The 17,941-nt window shown below is 53.4% G+C and overlaps 1 protein-coding gene across 1 annotated transcript; it reads left to right on the forward strand.

The window, feature by feature from the left end:
• The first annotated feature begins 4,979 nt into the window (after nucleotides 1-4,979).
• On the forward strand, nucleotides 4,980-9,541 carry NPPC (natriuretic peptide C). The gene is made up of 3 exons (XM_010354569.2): nucleotides 4,980-5,211; nucleotides 5,660-5,970; nucleotides 9,036-9,541. The coding sequence occupies exons 1-2, from the start codon at nucleotides 5,122-5,124 to the stop codon at nucleotides 5,948-5,950; spliced, it is 381 nt and encodes a 126-aa protein (XP_010352871.1). The 5' UTR covers nucleotides 4,980-5,121; the 3' UTR covers nucleotides 5,951-5,970; nucleotides 9,036-9,541.
• The last annotated feature ends 8,400 nt before the right edge of the window (nucleotides 9,542-17,941 follow it).

Consider the following 17,941-nt stretch of genomic DNA (forward strand, 5'->3'; position numbering starts at 1 on the left):
AACAAGGTCTTCAAAACCAGACAATAGACATTCTCCTCCAGGTACAGACCAGGAAGGTGGGCTCACTGCAGGGACCCCCGGAGCAGGAAAAGAGTGGCTCACTGCTTGGAAAAGCTCCATATGACCAACATTTTACCAGAGTCTAGCCAAGACAATCTCTTGTCCCCAGGGCAAGAATTTGGCAGCAGATCCATTTGCTCTGCAAACATCTGGTGCAGGCTCTGAGCTGAGGTTGGTGTGCTGAGCTCTTTTCTGCTGGGGAGGCCCTCTTGCTCACTACCCTGCTCACTTTCTCAGGGCTGAGGCTTCAGTCTCTGCCCTACTCACCTGCCCGTTGACAGCCAGATGGAGAGCTGTTGATTCCCCCAGGGAGCTGAGCCTATTTGTGGAGGACCTGTCTTTTCTTTTTGGCAAGCAGGGGAAAGGAGGAATGAACTCTGACGTCATGGACTGCGTAGGACAGTGGGGTTGGAGGCCATCTGGAGCAGGTGCTGGCAGGGCCCCTGGGAAAGGGAAGGAGGGCAGCTGGCTCATCAGATGGGGGTGTCTTGGGGTCAAAGACTCATGGTACAACGAGGTTAAGCTTTCCTGGAATCTCTGGCCCATGAAGGATGAATGACGCTTCCTTGGCCTCTAGCTCCTCTGGTACTCCAGTCCAGCCCCATGGGTGCAGGACTCCTGGAGGAAGGTATCAAGCTCAAGGAGACCTGGTCATGGCCCAGCCTCTGTGTCCTCTGAGGGGCTGCACCACTAAACAGTCCTGGGGAATTTCGGGGACTGCAGGGGTCCTCCCACCCAGAAGTACAAGTATACATGCAGTGACATTCAGATCTCTCTTCCGCCTCAGCTGCTTCCTGCTGCGTTTGGCCAGGGAGAGGTTGGAAGCCTCTTATCAGGCCCCAGATTCACTCTGCCCTGTCTAGAAGGCAAAGACGGTGTTTTTCTAATTACAGGTGATGAAACTAAGGGCCCCACGCAGACACAGGACTTGGCCAGGGTCCCACAGCAATTTCCCTGCCTGGCCTCAAGACCTGCTCACTGCCTGTTTAGTGTCTTCTCTGAGAAATTATGCAGCTGGAAGGAGGCCCTGGGATAAATAATTGCAGAGAAACAGATGGGCGGCTCTACAGTCCTCCCCTCCAGTGTGCCTGAGCGCCCTCCCTGCAGCTCTGGGGCCAGGAGGGGGCGCTGCTTCGCGGGGCTCCTGTTCCTCCCTCCTGGGGACCTAGGCTGGACAGTCCTGTCTTAGCTGCTCCTTCTCCAGCCTCCCAGCAGCCCTTCCACACACCTTTCTCCCACCAGGCATCCTGACCAGGGCCCACTCTCATTTTCCATCACGTCCTGATTCCGGGCCAGACATCACCTGTCCCAAGGAAGGGCCCTTCTCCAGTAGGTGTGAGAGTCGCACCTTGTCCTTCTGGGAGGAGAGAAAGAGTGAAGAGGGGCCCACAGAATGGGGTCCCGCCCTTCAGAGGACCAGAAGGGAGAAAACAGTCCCACCCATGCATCTCTCCGATGCTGAAGGCCTTGCATACCCCCAACCTACTGTGGCAGAGCCGACACCCTGGACTTACCCATGCAACCATCTGACACTGAAGGTTCTGCATGCTTCAGGCTGGCTCTGTCTCCTACTTCCTGCGCCCTCCCACTCCCCCCACACCTAGCTGACCCCCTTTCCCTTGCCTCATCTTCAGGCACCCCCAATAAGCTCACTTGCCCTTCCCACCTCCAAGAGCTCAGCAGGTTCCCCTCTCTCCATCACACCCCCTGCCTCTAGAACACCACCGACCTCAGAATTGCCTCTCCCCAGCCTGCCTCCTCTGGGCACCCCTGCCTGAAGCACTCCACCCTCCCTAGGTCTGGGCACGTGCAGTTCTGCAGTCTCACCGGCCTCCCCTGCCCTTTGCGTTGCCTTTAGTGAGGTGTCTCATTTTGTTTTTCTCAAACAGAATCCCTCTAGGCCTGACTCTAGTACATTCCACTGTTAGCCTGGTTTTCTATCGAGGTTTTCCTCTTCTCTTCCCTTCTCTTCCTGTGTTTCTAGGCTCAGCATGGACTTTTCCTTCTCCAGGAAGCCCACCCTGCTAGTCCAGGCTGGAGGAGGAGCCCTCCTTGGGTGGCCTCAGCCCAAGCTGTCCCCTTCCCTGTCATTGTCCTTTTCAGCCTACAAAGTTCATGTCTCTCTCCTGGGGGGGTCTTCCTGGCTGGGATGGAACCCTGCAGGCTTCAGGGATGCTCAGTAGATACCGGGAGATCAGTGAGATCAGTGAAAATGACAGGATTCCTTACAGAATTACCGGGGCCTTGGGACCTTTTCTCCCTCTTTTGCCATTAGGAGGAAATTTAAAATTGAGCAGTCAATAAAATGATTTGAATAGCTCATATTCAGCTGCTCAGTGAGCTCAACTTTCCCAGGCCATGCCCCTGGGGCCTGGGGGCAGAAGAAGCAGACTTCATGAGGGAAAAGCATCAAGAAGGGGCCTGAGTTCCAAATCTAGGCTCAGGAGGAAGAGAGGGGCCTCCTCTGTGGTTCCCCAGGCAAGGAAAGCGAAGGGAGAGGGGAAATCTTCATCTCCAAGGCAGTTACGTGCTGATGACGCACCTCCCGGCAGTCCCTCCAGCCCGGGCCTCTGACTCTTACCCACCCCACCTCCCAGGCCCCAGCTAAGTAGAAGCTGATCCACAGCCTGCCCTGGGGAAGCCTCCCTCTGCAGATGACCACCTCCCAGTGGTCAGGAGTGGCAGCTCACCAGATTTCCCTTCCAAAGAGGGGAAGGTGAGTCCAGGGAATCGGCTCTGCCACAGTAGGTTGGGGGTGTCCGTTTTACTAATTTAGCCTCAAAGCTCAAACAGAGAGGAGACCTAGATAGTCACTGGGCAATCATCTGGATGAGAATGTATCTAGGAACATAGAAGACAGGAAGGACCAGCCTAAGGACGTTCAGGCAGAAGGAAGCAGCCATGAACAGCAGCCATGAACAACAACATGCCCTTAATAAGGCCTTAGAGGATGTACTGCTGGCCCCTGGAAGCCAGCCCAGTGCTTGACTCTGGAGTCAATCTGTGTGGCTCTGCCTGGCTCCTTAAACAGGTATGAAGAAAGTAAGTGTTAGAGAAGTTCCAAATAGTAACATCCTTCTTTACACAGCAGACAAAAAGCTGAGGGAACTTTCACAGCCCACCTGGATACCCCTCCCTACTCCACCTTCTCGTTCCTCTCTTCCTTTCTCCTCAAATGAAAGAGTGATGCCACTCTATGGGTGTTAGCCCAGAGAGGAATTGGGGGGCTGCGTGGAGGTGGTGAGTCAACTCATCAGAACCCACAAAAGGTGCCCTGTTGATGTCTGGATCTTCCTGGAGATCAGGAAACTTTGCTGCCCCAAACTCAGACCTCAGGTGTTAGCTGTTTCCTAAGCCAAAGGACCTGTGGAGTGGTTGCTCCAATGTTGTGAGTCAGGGTATTTGAGTGGGAAGGGGTAACCTGAGAAAAGGGCCTACAGAGCAGACCAGGACCCCGCTGTCTTAGCAGCTCTGGGACCAGGCTCACTACCACGGAGGGAAGAGGGAGGTCTGGAGGGAACCTGGTTCTCAAAACCCTTCTTCACTCCAGCCGCCTTCCTGCCTCAGGCACAGCTTCCTCTCCCTGGAAAAGCTTGTCTGGGCTACTGTCTCCACGGAACCCTCTTCACGCCTGGGGACAGCCACTGCACTCCTGCGGCAACATTTGTTCTCTCTCCAGCCTGTGTCCTGCTCAGCAGCAGCCAGTCATAGATTCGTGCACCTCACTCATTTTGGGGGATCTGGGCTCTCCGCCTCTGCGGCCCACACCGCAGTGCCCAAGTGCCCACCACACTCCTTAGTGCCCAAGGGACCAAGAAGCCCAGTGCAAGGAGAGCAAGTTTGTGAGTGGTAGGGATATGTGGCCGTGTCCCGAGAGCCACGAGGACCTCTCTACAGTCAACAGTGGGAAGTTGACCACCTGTCACGGCTGGCAGAGGCTGGACTGGGCCGCTGGTTAGGAAGCTCCCTCCCCAGCCTGTGAAAGTGCACAGGATACTGGAGCGGGCTTCCCCCAGCAGCGGATCCTCGCGTGGGTGCAGGCAAGGTCAGGTGCGCATTGTTCCCACAGACGGAGTTCACCAGCGGAGTCAGACCCAGGGACGTTCTGTGTAGTTGAAACCGGCTGAACGTGAACCTAGAGCCATAACTGGCGAGCACACGATGCCGCCGAGCACACGCATGAACGTGAATATCTTGGTTCCGCGCTCGCAGTCCCCTCGTTCCCGCCTCGCGCTCAAACACTCAGGCTGGCGACAGGCTTGCACTCTCCAGTGTGGAAGACTTGCGCTCCCCGCCGCGGCCCAGGCGAACCCCGCTCTCCCTCTGCCTGCCACCCCAGTCCTCCAACTCCATCCTCTACCTCCCCAACCTAACGACATCTCTGTGGTCTGCCCTCCCGCCCTGGCGAGCAGGTGAGAGGCGGAGCTGCAATGCCCATCCCGCGGCTATCAGGTGCCCAGGGAAGAGTTTGGCGACCAGCAGGGCTGCGTGGATTTCGGGCAGCGCCAGCTTTCTGCCTGTATTACTTTGGGCAAGTAATTTCATTCCTCTGAGCCTGTCTTTGCACCTGCAAAGAAAGCTACAGATCCCTTCTAGGTAGAGTGAGTGTGGTGAGGACCCAGCGGGTGCACAGGGCACCAGGCGCACGGGTGCTCATCAGGCCAGGACGCGCGCTCGCTGCAAATGGAGTTCCCCTGTGCGCGCTGCTCTGCAGCTCCAAGTGCAGCCTGGAGCCAGCCGGCCGGACCGCGGGATCCCTCCGGGGTGGGATAAGGGAGGGGAGCCCCCGCGGCCCCCTCCCGGCCCTCGGCGCGGCCGCGTGCGTGGTGTCATTGGCCCGGGCAGCCCGGTGGGCGGGAGGATGACATCAGCGGCAGGTTGGATTATAAAGGCGCGAGCGGAGTCACGGGCTCAGAGCGCACCCAGCCGGCGCCGCGCAGCACTGGGAGCCTGCTCGCCCTGCAGCCCCAGCCAGCTTGCTCCGCACCAGCCTGCTGGTCTGCCCGCCGACCCGCGCGCCCTCGCTGCCGCCCGTCTGCGCCCCTAGACCCCAGCGGCACCATGCATCTCTCCCAGCTGCTGGCCTGCGCCCTGCTGCTCACGCTGCTGTCACTCCGGCCCTCCGAAGCCAAGCCCGGGGCGCCGCCGAAGGTGGGTGCTGTCGTGGGGACGCCGAGCCTGAGAGAGTCGTGGGAGGCTGAGGGCTTGGAGAATGCGGCGCGCAGGACCCAGGAGAGAGGGAAGGCAGGCGGCTCTCTCCTCCGAGATGCGCGTGGGCGAGAGCCGGGGAGCCCTCGAAGCGCGGACTCGGGGGTCCACTCCCCCAGCCTCCGGAGAACGCTGGCCCATGCGCAGCCCCCTGCCCCAGCGTGGCCTGCCCGGCGAGCAGCAAAGGAGGGGAGGGCAGGGGGCTTCCAGAGGGAGCGGAGAAGGTGGCCGCGTGGCAGGTGGATGCGGGGCCAAGCTGGCCGGCATCGGTGGGGGTGGCTCTGGGCTCAGGAGGGACACCCCGCGCCGGCGGGCGCGTGGGGCTGGAGCATCAGAGTCTCCCGTGCTGCAGCCGCACGTCCCTTCACCTGCCCGCTCTTTCTTCGGACAGGTCCCGCGAAACCCGCCGGGAGAGGAGCTAGCCGAGCCGCAGGCTGCGGGCGGCGGTCAGAAGAAGGGCGACAAGGCTCCCGGAGGCGGGGGCGCCAACCTCAAGGGCGACCGATCGCGACTGCTCCGGGACCTGCGCGTGGACACCAAGTCGCGGGCAGCGTGGGCCCGCCTTCTGCACGAGCACCCCAACGCGCGCAAATACAAAGGAGGCAACAAGAAGGGCTTGTCCAAGGGCTGCTTCGGCCTCAAGCTGGACCGAATCGGCTCCATGAGCGGCCTGGGATGTTAGTGCGGCGCCCCCTGGCGGCGGTGAGTACCGCCGACCCCGCGCCCAGCCCCAGCCCGGCCCGGCTTTGCTCCAGTTGTGCCAGGCGTTTGCCGGCCGCCCCCTTTATTATCCCCCTTTACAGACAAAGAAAGCGAAGGATAAAGTGATCGGGGAACTTTGGCAAGGTCAGAAATGGCTCAGCCTGGTTGAACCCACCAGGCTTCTTCTAGAGAAGCAGAAACAGGCTTGGTGGCGTCTCTCCCACCCCTGCACCTTAGCTGAACTAGCAGTACTGGCCCCAGCTGGCCAGCTGGTGGGGGGATTGAGGGGAGATCATGGGTTTGTGGGAGCAGAGAAGGAAGGTTATACCCACAAGTCCAGGGGACATTGATCATCTGCCGGCCACCATGCCCCCTGTAGCGAGAGTAGCCCTCTGTTGGCACCGTCAGGGCGCCCTTCTGCCTGGGGCACTCCGATTCCTGTCCCTTCTCTAAACCCAGGCAGTGGGCAAACTGGTCTGTCCAGGGTCCTGTCCCTTCTCTAAACCCAGGCAGTGGGCAAACTGGTCTGTCCAGGGAGCTGCAGCCCGGTGGCTTCAGGGGTGAATCTCAGTGCTTGTGGCACTATTTCAGGGACTAGGAAAGATACTAAATATTTTTTGCCCCACCCTCAAACTCGACATGTCCCAGAGTCCCTCACCAACCCTGTCCCCCGCCCAACCGGTGCTCTGGGCTCCGTTTCTGATGTGGGATCTCACCCCGCACTAGGGCTGGAAACCTCTGCCCTACCGTCACCCCCTGCCGGGTGCCGCATGGTGGTAATTTACTGCTGCAGAGAGCCTCACCTCTCCTCTTTCCCTCCTCTCTATTCCTGCCGCCTGCCTGTGCCCACTGAATAACAGCATCCCAGTCTCTGACATTGACAGTCATGTGCGTTAGGATCAGGCTCACTCGGCTTTCTCGCTTTCTTGCCTCCAGCTCAGCAGCTGCCACTGCCTGTCCCACACTTTGACTGTCCCATCCCAGGCTATGGGAAAGCTGCTGTCTCCACCCCAGAAACCCTTGTCAGTGTTGGGTCTTCCCCCGGAGGTAAACAAGAGCGCCTCTCCAGCACACTGTCTCTTTCTCACAGTTTGTGAACCCATTCACCTCCCTGTATTGAACAGCTTAAGGGCCAAGTGCTGGCCTAAGGCACTCTAGGGCCCACTACAGGCCATACAGACTCAGAAATATTTGTCAATGACCAGAGAAACCAGCACACCCTAGCCCATGGCCACTCCCACCTGCCCTAGGTTTTAACCAGTGCCCTTCCTCTCTTTGCAGCCAGACCTCCCTCGGCTGTGGGCTTCTCCCCAGTTCTGCAAAGGCTGCAGTTGTCTGTGATCTTGACTCTCCCCTGCACAGGGAGAAAAATGATTCTGACACTTGGGGACCAGCCTTCAGTAGCTACCCTTGGAATGCCTTTCCTCTCTTCTCTCCTGTCTAAACAACAAAGAGACGGAGTCTGAGGCCTCAAATTTTCAGTTTGATTTAAGCACCAAGTTCAAACTTTAGAACCGGAACAAATGTTAGCGACTCTTCCATGGGTTTGTACCTGGAATGCGCATTCCCACAGGGGCCTTGTTCTTGGGCCTGGCTGTCTGTGGTCACCAAGTGATGACCAGACGGGTGGTGAAAGATGCTGTGTAGGAGGAATCCACATTGCTAAGAATTCTTGATGGCTTTGATCAGGGGTTCATTAATCTCCTACTAGCTCTCAGCATAGATGAACACTTATCATCAACATCCTCAACACCGGCTTATACCCAACACCAGCTGTTTTACTATTATTTGGGAAAGGGGGTGTGGATTTATTATTTGGGTTTTCTTAAATGAAAAATAAAAACGCTACCCTCACTGCCCCCCATTCCCAGTGAGAGAGCAGAACATCCTTCCTGCAGGCTGCTGGTGGCGATGCCCAGGATATATCACTGGGGTTAAAGAGAAAGACAGCTTATATTTGTCACATTAATGAAAACTCTTTGAGGTTGTGGCCGTTTCTCCACGCAGGGGGTGACTTGGGCTCTAAGCCACCATAATGATGGTCGCTGATGGTTCTAGGTGTTGATTGTAAAATGCTAATGACAGAGACCAGCTGTGGGTGAAACCTGAATGAATACTTTGCCCCTGGGGCCCAGCAACATCACAGACAGCTGTCATCTGTGTAAACTCATGGCAGAGCCAGAGAAGGGAGTGGGGGAGGGTTCATCAAGCCATTCTGGCCCAGGTCCCCCCTGTGCATGCTGTCCTTTGGGAGGGCACTGAATGCCCCAGAAGGCTACCTTCCTTGGGCCCCAGGGCACCCACACACCCATTAGCAGGGAGTTTTCCCTGACAATGCTCAACCCAGAGCCCATGACTATGCATTTCCCCAAGGCTGGTGTGAGACACCATTTCCTCTGCTTCTGAAGGGGACCTGGACCCACACCCTTTCCTCTGCACAACCAGCTAAGGAAGGAGGTGCTGTTTACTGGGTGGTGGCTGTGACCCAGACACTGCCGATGCCCAATCCGAGGCTCCCTGTTGAATCCAAAAGCCAGCCCTGGGAGGTGGCTATTATCCTATTTTATGGGTGAACACTCCCAGCTATCCAGGGTCATCCGGGGAGTCTATGTCAGAGTAGAGATTTGAGCCCAGGATGCCTGATCCTGAGATGTCTCCCTTCTCCTTCCATCCACAGTCACTCAGACACACGAACCCAGGGCGAGCACTGACTGAGGGTTTGTGTTGTAGCAAAAAGGATGGGGGATTTTCCATTCTCTTTCTCTCACTGCGCCTCCCTGAGTGCCAAGGGCAAGGCCTGTGGTTAGACTGGGGGAAAAAGGAGGGCTGCAGACACTCTGGTTCCACCTGTGCTGGGGCAGCAAAGCAGAAGGGGCCTGGGGAGTGTGTAGTGGGAGGCCCCTCCCGTCTGCAGGAAGGCCTGGTGGGTTGGGGGTTGTGGAGGTCGGGGGACATCCCTCAAGCTGCTGGGGGAAGGGGAGGAAAGCTTCTAGAACCACCCTGCCTGCTAGGATTTCTCAGCTAAGGGGCCAGAACTGAGCGTCTGTGTTCACTCTGTGTTTCAGGATTGGGAACTGGCTCCGTTGTGCTGAGGTCACCTTTGGTCATCAGCTCCAGCATCTGGAAACACCTCCAACGCAATGTGGCTTTTACATTTCTTTCTTTCTTTTTTTCCTGGTACTGGGAATACACAACACCAGCTGTTTTATTATTATTTGGGGAGGGGGTTGTGATTTTATTATTTGGTTTTTTTTAATGAAAAATAAAAAGTTATATATTATATATATATTATATACATGAAACACACACACTACACCGACTTGATGACAAGGGACAGTTTTTAAGAGACTGACAGAACCAGCTGTAAAACATTGCTGTTTGTAAATTCATGTCATGCATAAATGTATTTATGTTGTAAAGCTATTTATATTGTTTATAAAGAGATATTTATAAAAATTTTATTTATGTAACTAAATGAAAGAAGTCAATCGTTGTAATGTTTTTGTCCTAACTAGTTGAAAAAAATGTAAAAAAAAAAAAAAAAAAAGTCATTCCATGAATATCTTGAAAACTGTCTTTATTTACTTGTTGCCTTTATTTTTTAAGACTTAGGCTGAGGCAGAGGGAGAATGTGAAGAAAAGGCATTTGCCTCCAGATAGACGTGACAGCCAGATACCCAATTCTGGATTTCTCTGTGTCAAGGCCTGGAGGCCTTGCTAAAAATACAGATTCCTGCTCCCTCCACCCTCTGATCTACCGAATCTGATAGGACTAGCTGTGTAAGTTTTGTCCAAGTGATTCTGACCAGTTCAGCCACGTCAGGAAGCTCTGCTCAAACACCTGACTGCTAGGAAGTCAGATGTTATGAATTAAATTAATAACGGCCGGGTGCAGTGGCTCACACCTATAATCCCAGCACTTTGGGAGGCCGAGGTGGGCGGATCATCTGAGGTCAGGAGTTCAAGACCAGCCTGGCCAATATGGTGAAACCCCATCTCTACTAAAAATACAAAAATTGCCGGGTGTGGTGGCAGGTGCCTATAACCCCAGCTACTTGGGAGGCTGAGGCAGAAGGATCGCTTGAACCTGGGAGGCGGAGTTGGCAGTGAGCCGAGATCACAGACTGTACCCCAATCCTGGGCAACAGAGCGAGACTCTGTCTCAAAAAAAAATTAATTTTGAATTCAGCTGACTTAGGGTCCTGTAAATTCTACTCCATCTTCTGCTATTAGTGGAAGAAATAGCTGCTAACTCCCTCTCTGTTTAGGGGAAATTTAGAAGGTTTCTGCGTATCTTGCAGAATTGGCCAGATCACCTTACGAATCTCAGCAACTCTGTTTTCTAGACTTGCTCACAAAGTGTGGAATGGATGATAGTTTCTGCCTCATAATGAATGCCATGGTCAGCTGGGAGCCAAGACCTCGGAGAGAAGGAAAAAGCGTTATCAAATTTCATATCTGTGGTGTGCTGTGCTTTGTGGGAGGGTTGTGGGTTTTCTTTTCACCTGAAGCCACTAACAATTACATTTCTTATGCCCCATGGAGCTATGAGTGTGGAATTATGAATATAATTTAGAATTTGTGAACATAATTTAGATTAGAATCTCTTCTCCTAAAACCAGCAGGAAACTTTGAAATAATTCCAAGGTACTCTCACCACCTGTTTGGTTGGATGATAGCCCTGTGCAGCTTTCCCTGTCATCTGCCCCTGTTAGGGGAAGGTGGGGACATACCCTCTTGAGCCAGTAACATCAGTGGACTGGGGGCACCCTGCTCAGGGGAATTGGGAGCAGGGATGCCCTGTGCGCATGGGTCCGCAGGCACCAGAGGAAAACCCACTGGGGAGGTAGCCAGTGGCACCTGGTCTTTCTGTGGGTGTTTGAGCCCTGGGACCTTTGTTCCAGGTAGCCCTCCAGCAGCAACCTCTCGAGTGTGTGAGTAGCTAACACAGTGACATTGCCCAGGTGAGAAATTCCCTTTTAGACATGTTCCTGGCTGGGCATGGTGGCCACACCTGTAATCCCAACAGTTTGGGAAGCCGAGGTGGGCAGATCACTTGAGCTCAGGAGTTCGAGACCAGTCAAGGCAACTTATCAAGACCCCTATCTTTACAAAAAATAAAAAATTAGCTGGGCATGACGGTGCCCACTTGTAGTCCCAGCTACTCAGGGGGAGGCTGAGGTAGGAGGATTGCTTGTGCCCCAGAGGCCAAGGCTGCAGTGAACTGTGATCACCCCTCTACACTCCAACCTAGGCAACAAAGACTGTCACTCACACACACACACACACACGAAAGACATGTTCCAGCTTCTACAACTTCCCTCACAAGTTCTCTCAACTTCTACAAGAGCCCCAGAGGACATTTCCAGTCCTCCTTCCTTGGGGACACCTGTGGAAGCCACCCAGGGCATGGCTACCTTCCTCTGTCCCACTCCCACCTCCGTGGCTGGAAGATCAGGGGCCCGCATCACTGATGCTGTGGGCTCCAGCACCCGAGCCTCGCCAGTGAGTGCCCCAGCTCTCTGTGCTGTCTGCAGACCCCTTACAGACCAGGGAGGGAGCAGGGGGTGTCAGGAGGTGACACTGCCAGCTTTGCTGATGGTGAAGCAGGCACGTCTTCCCAAGGCCCAGAGGCAGAAGAGACGGCGAATTCTGGGATCTAGGGAACCCCCACTAGAAGCTAAAGGGTTTTCCCTGTGGACAGTGCCTGGGCTGCCAGTAATCTGGGTCCATACGGCCTCTAGGGCCCAAGCTACACACGCTGTCCTCCTAAGTGCTCTTGTCCTGAGTATTTGCCTGCAAACAAAAAGTACAGCCCTCCGCTGTCAAGGCCAGCCCCTCCGCCTGTTGCTTTAGGATACAGCCACACAGCCAGTCCTCCTCTTTTACATCCAGACCTGAAGTCCTGCAACTGCTTCCTCAGCAGCGACTGGAATATGTTGTCCCAGCCAGAGATTTCTGCGGGAAAGACCGGAAGGATTGACGAATATTCAGTAACTAACAGGAAGTGTTTTAACACCTGCAGGGATGGCCCAGGCGCTGTTACCTGAGAGCTGTCAGGCTTGGGCCTCTGTCCTGGCCTCCTTCCTCTTGGGGAGCCTCTAATCTCCAAGCTGCCTGGAGCACCTGTGGCTTCTCTCCCACCTGAGGTGACAACAGCCTGGGCCAGCGTGGAGAAACACCGCCCAGGCGGGGCTCCCTGGAGTCCCGATCCTCTCAAAACGGGCACCTCTGCAGTACGGGAAGACTCACCTTGATTGCCTCTTGGCCTTTAGCAAAGATCAATTGTAGGTGAGTCCCTGGGAAACGCCATGAGACTGGGCAGGCCAGAGCGCAACAGAGGCAAAAAGAGTTTCGGGGGCTGGAGGACCTCCTTCCCTTTCCAGCAGCGCAGCCACTGGGGGAGTCAGGGAGCCCACGGGGAGGAGTCGCCCAGCCTGCTTGTTCCCTGGTGCCACAGCTGTTGACATGTGGAAACCCTGGCCTAACAGCCCGAGGCCCAGGAAGCCCACCTTGGGCCCCCACACACGCCTGGAGGAAAGGCCCAGTCTGTGAAGCCCATCTGAGGACATCACGTGGAGAGGCAGCACCCGTGAGGCAGAGGCGGTCGGTGCACCTGCCATGGAGGCGGTGTGGGCCCTGGCCAGGTGGGGCAGTACCACTAGGCCTACAGCAAGTGGTCTGGAAGCCTGTCTTCCCCACCAAACAAGCAAGAGGGTCTCCCCTGACAGTCACCACCTGGCCAGGGTGGTGGGTGATAGGGTTCTGCATGGGTGGGACGCCCTGGGGCTGATCAGAGAGGCCTCAATATCCAGACCCTGTTAGTGCCTTAGGAAGAGCCCTTAGCCGAGTCAGGAGGAAGGGGAGTGGGGAATGCTGAGCGGCCCCAACCCTCAGTTGTGGGGGGTAAGTGGGGAGGAAGTATCAGTCGGGGAGCCCATCAGAAATGGGATTTGAGGCCCAGCACAGTGGCTCATGCCTGTAATCCCAGCACTTTGGGAGGCCAAGGTGGGCGGATCACTTGAGGCCAGGAGTTCAAGACCAGCCTGGGCAACAGGGCAAAAGCCCTTCTCTACAAAAAATACAAAAATTAGTTGGACATGGTGGTGCCCATCTGTGGTCTCAGCTACTTGGGAGGCTGAGGTGGGAAGATCACTTGAGCCCAGATTGCACCACTGCACTCCAGCCTGAGTGACAGTGAAACCTTGTCTCAAAAAAAACAAAAAAAAAAAACAAAAAAAAAAAAAAAAAAAACGAGATTTGACTCCGATGGTTCACATGAAGAGCTTTAAGGAAGTGACAGTTTCCAGAGTAGGGGGCAGCTGAGAGGGAGGTGCCTAATGGGAAGCCAGTTTCTTCCCTGGGGCCGAAGGGAGGGAGCCATCCTCATAGCTGAGCTGGGTGGGGGGTCGTCCGGCAGCAGCTGTGCCTTGGGGCAGGAGCTCCTGCAGGGATGTGGAACGAGAAAGACCTCGGCTTCTTTCTCCCCTCCCCTCCAGCCTCCTGCTGGTGCATCCAATTGGCTAGAAACCAAGCAGCAAGCAGGAGGGGCCAGGGCAGGGCTGTGAACCACCAGCAAAGGAGGGCCTTGGTTGAGGTGTCAGCCAGCACTCCCTCTCACAGGATGAGGCCAGACAGCAGGGCAGGGGCAGATACCACCTCTCTAGAGGCAATTTCTTATCTTGGTTGCAGAAGACAGGAGTGACCGCATCAGAAGTGTGGGCATAGCGTAGCTATTAGGTCTGATCCTGGGAGTGACCTCACATTTATAGCTGTAATGGGCTTGCCTGGTGGGTCGCTGGTCCTCCCTCCCTGTCCCAGAGAGTGCTAGTGGACAGTGTCCCCTCCCTGATGGCAGAGTGTCTGATGTTCTCTATCCCATCCTGGTCCAGGCCCTGGACGGAGGTCATTTGTTGTCCAGTGAAGGGACAGTAGCAGAAATGTTTCCTGGCAAGCTCCAGTCAGTTCCTCTCCGGGACAGACCAGCCGTAGAGCAGCCCGCCTCATCCCCACCATCCCCACGGTCTACTCTGTCCTGTTCGAGAATTTCAGTTTGTTTTTCACACCTCTGAGTCAATTTTCCACTGCATTTTCTATCTCTTTGTAAGTTTTCTGTATCTGATCCTTTTTGCCTTTTGTCTTAGCTGGTTCCCTTTTGATCTCACTCTGTTGCCTTTTCATTTTAGCTCCTGATTCACAGAGACCACGTCCTCCCGCATCCAACATCGAATGTAGCACAGTTTACTGAGACTTTCTTCTAGATCCTTTTGCAGATACATTTCAGACATCTGTTCTCTGTGTATCCTGAAGGCATGTGTGAGCACCCCATCTCACCTGGCCATTTTTGTGATTTGCAATCTGTGCTTAGTTGGAGAAAGATGTTGGGAAAATGGCAGAATATCAGATGGCAGGAAAAGAGCTTGCCCATCTCAGGGAGCATGAGAGGAACGGCTGGCAGCCCACCAGTCCTGGGGCTCTGAGTGGAGACCCCAAGAATGGAGAAGTGAATGCTTTTACTCATTCCTCATTGCGGCATTTGGTCCATGAACCAAAACCCAAGGCAGGGTTAGCTGTTCCTCTCCGGCTCCTTCTAGTCTCAGTCCCTCCTCTTCCTGACTTGGCATTGTCTGTCGGTCTCACTTTGGAGTGTTCGAGTTTGAGTCCACATCGATGCCTCCCTGCATGGAGCCCCCTCCAAAAACAGCTTTGAGGCTGGGTGCAGTGGCTCACACCTATAATGGCAGCACTCCAGGAGGCCAAGGCAGGTGGATCACTTGAGGTCGGGAGTTCGAAACCAACTTGGCCAACATGGTGAAAACCCATCTCTACTAAAAATACAAAAATTAGCTGGGTGGCTCAGCTACTCAGGAGGCTGAGGCAGGAAAATTGCTTGAACCTGGGAACCTGAGGCTACAGTGAGCCGCAATTGCACCACTGCACTCCAGCCTGGGCAACAGAATGAGGCTCCATCTCAAAAATAAGTGCATAAACAAATAAACAGCTTTGGAGCCAGAAGCCGCTTAATAAATTACATTCCAATTTGTGAGGGTGGGAAGTTCAACCATTTCATTAACTTTCTAATTATTTATCAGAATATAAGTTTTTAGTTGTTTTATTTTGTTATTGTCTAATCTGTTTATTTTCACGTTTATTACTTCATAATTTTATTTATATTGGTTTTAATTTTCTGAACCTTTTCTAAATGCTTAACTGAACACATTCCAGAGTATGATTGTACTGATATTCCAAAGTTTTGATATGTGGCAGTTTCACTGCTCTTAGCTTCTAAATAGTCTGTTGATCTCATTTTTTTTCCTAACAAGTGGAGTTTAATTTTTGTTTAATTCATATTATTAATTTTAGTATTACTGAGGTTGATTCAGTGCTTGTACACGATTACTGGTTCAGTGCTTGTATACTTTCTGCGTTATTATTGATTCTTATGTTTTAATGAATTTCGTAACTAGCACACAGATCGTTTCAAAATATGAAGACCTACTAACACAGTTCACAATTCTGTAAATATTTCATCCATTTTACCCTTTATATCACCACGACCCTATCTTCTGGCCCTGTTTTTGATTCACTGAAGACTGATAATGATGTTGGAAAATGCACTGTGATTTTTTCCCATTTATCCTCACATTCATAGTTAAATAGTTGTTATTCGCTACAGAAGGTTCAGTATTAATACGTGTATTAGGAGATGAGGGATTATGCTGTTCTATCAAGCCACTCCCAAAGCTCAGTGGCTTAAAAGACCAAAGGTTTGTTTCTTGCTCATGCCTGGAAATGGAAGAGACCTAGATTTCAGCAAACAGGGATCATGCCTGTACCCATGTAGCCTGCGCTGAGAGAGTTCCTTCATTTTATGCCAAGTACTTCCCAGTAAGTTCCATTTTTGTCTGATGTGAACATTATCAGCCCTATTTTATTTTTATTGGTGCTTGATATCTTTTCCCAAGCTTTGATCCTTTCCCTTCTTGTGTGTGGGTTTTTTTTTTTTTTAATTTAGGTGCATTTATAATATATTAGGTTAAAATGTATGTAATTTGAAAAATTGTGCCTTTTTTTTTTTTTTTTTTTTTTTGAGATGGAGTCTCGCTCTGTCTGTCGCCCGGGCTGGAGTGCAGTGGCCGGATCTCAGCTCACTGCAAGCTCCGCCTCCCGGATTCACGCCATTCTCCTGCCTCAGCCTCCCGAGTAGCTGGGACTACAGGCGCCCGCCACCTCGCCCGGCTAGTTTTTTGTATTTTTTAGTAGAGACGGGGTTTCACCATGTTAGCCAGGATGGTCTCGATCTCCTGGCCTTGTGATCCGCCCGTCTCGGCCTCCCAAAGTGCTGGGATTACAGGCTTGAGCCACCGCGCCCGGCCAAATTGTGCCTTTTATTAAGGAGGCCTAAGTTGTTCACACTATTGCTTATGCTTGGACCAATGTCTTCATCTTAATTTTGACTTTCTGTTTTTAAGGTGCTTTTCAATTTTTTGTTCCATTTTACTTGTTTTCTGTAGACTGTTGTGCTTGCTTTTTTATCTTCTGCAATGATTTGGAAAATAGACATCCGGTGTTCAATTCTGTTGGAGGTTCCTTAAGCCTTTTCATGAAAGTTATTAAACACACATTTATGTTGCTATCCAAATGAAAATCACACACAATAACTTCAGGCTCCTTCAGAAGAAAGACAAGGAATTTGGGCCATTTGCTCCTTCATGGCCTCCTCTGTCCTTTCTGGGCCATTAACATAATCTGAGGACTTTCTCCTTACCTAGTTAAAGCCACCAAACCTCCTTTTCTCGCATGTGGCCCCATTCCACACTCATCTTCATCTGGGGCTGGTTCCCCTGCCCACTGCCTGTCCTCATGGCAACCCGGCTCTCTCCCAAAGTCTCTGGGGTTTAGACTTCAGCCCAGCCTATGGGATGTGTGTGTGTGAGTGTGTGTGTGTGTGTGTGTGTGTGTGTATGTGTAGGGGTGGTTTGGATCATTCTAGGCAGCACAGACCAATTCTCTATGGAGTTTGATGACTATTTCATTTCTCCAGCATGAGGGCAGAGCGGTTCTCTGAAGCATCCCCAGAGAAACACACACCTGTAGCGACTGCTCCTCCCCTCGAGGAGCCAGCAGGGAGTTGGAGAAGGGGCAGGCCCGTCATCCCCAGGCCTGTGCACAGCCTTGAGTCTCCAGATGTGAACAGGACAGAAACAAGGTTCCCAAGAGTCCTGCTTATACAGTCAAGGAGGGTGGACAAGAGTCTTGCCACACGTGGAGGGACACCATGGGGCGGGACAGCTCTGCAAAGGACTCAAGGACTCCCCTGGGACAAAGGCAGACAAGGTGGAGGGGGCCAATCAGAAAGCACAGGCATCAAAATGAGCCGGGCATGGTGGGGCTGTCTGGGTTGGGATCCTGGCGTTTGGATGCTGGGGTGAGATACAGAATCTCGGGTAAGCTTTGAGCCCTGGGAAGGCCTGCGGGGCTCCGTTCCCTCCCGTCACTCAGTCTTCCCATCAGTGGGTCTGTGGACATAGCACAGGCTTCCTTCCTGGACACTGAGGGGCCCAGTGCTGGTGTGAATTCTGAGTGCAAGCAAAGAGAGTCAAGGTGAGCAAGCTGTGGCAGTGGCTTCTAGGCTCAGATGGACTGGACGCCTCTGGACAAGCCATTCACCGTGGGAGGGCTGCCCTCAGCACATGGCGGTCGGCCTCCTTCACACGAGCCACAGCAACAGTGGTGCTCAGCACCTGGATACAAGCGGCCCAGCAGGAAAAACATGGGTATAGATTTATGTCTACATTAAACATAAGCACATCAGTATTATTATTATTATTTTGAGATACAGGTTCACTCTGGTCACCCAGGCTGGAGTGCAGTGGTGCGATCTCGGCTCACTGCAACTTCCGCCTCCCAGGTTCAAGTGATTCTCCTGTCTCAGCTACCCAAGTAGCTGGGATTACAGGCACCTGCCACC

The sequence above is a fragment of the Rhinopithecus roxellana genome, chromosome 14, assembly GCF_007565055.1.
Source record: "Rhinopithecus roxellana isolate Shanxi Qingling chromosome 14, ASM756505v1, whole genome shotgun sequence".
Lineage (NCBI taxonomy): Eukaryota > Metazoa > Chordata > Mammalia > Primates > Cercopithecidae > Rhinopithecus > Rhinopithecus roxellana.

Excerpts from the sequence above, each read along its gene's own strand:
- NPPC (XM_010354569.2), top strand. The coding sequence starts at position 5,122 with ATGCATCTCTCCCAGCTGCTGGCCTGCGCCCTGCTGCTCACGCTGCTG. Across the intron at positions 5,212-5,659 it reads AGCCCGGGGCGCCGCCGAAG|GTCCCGCGAAACCCGCCGGG; the intron begins GTGGGTGCTGTC and ends TTCTTCGGACAG.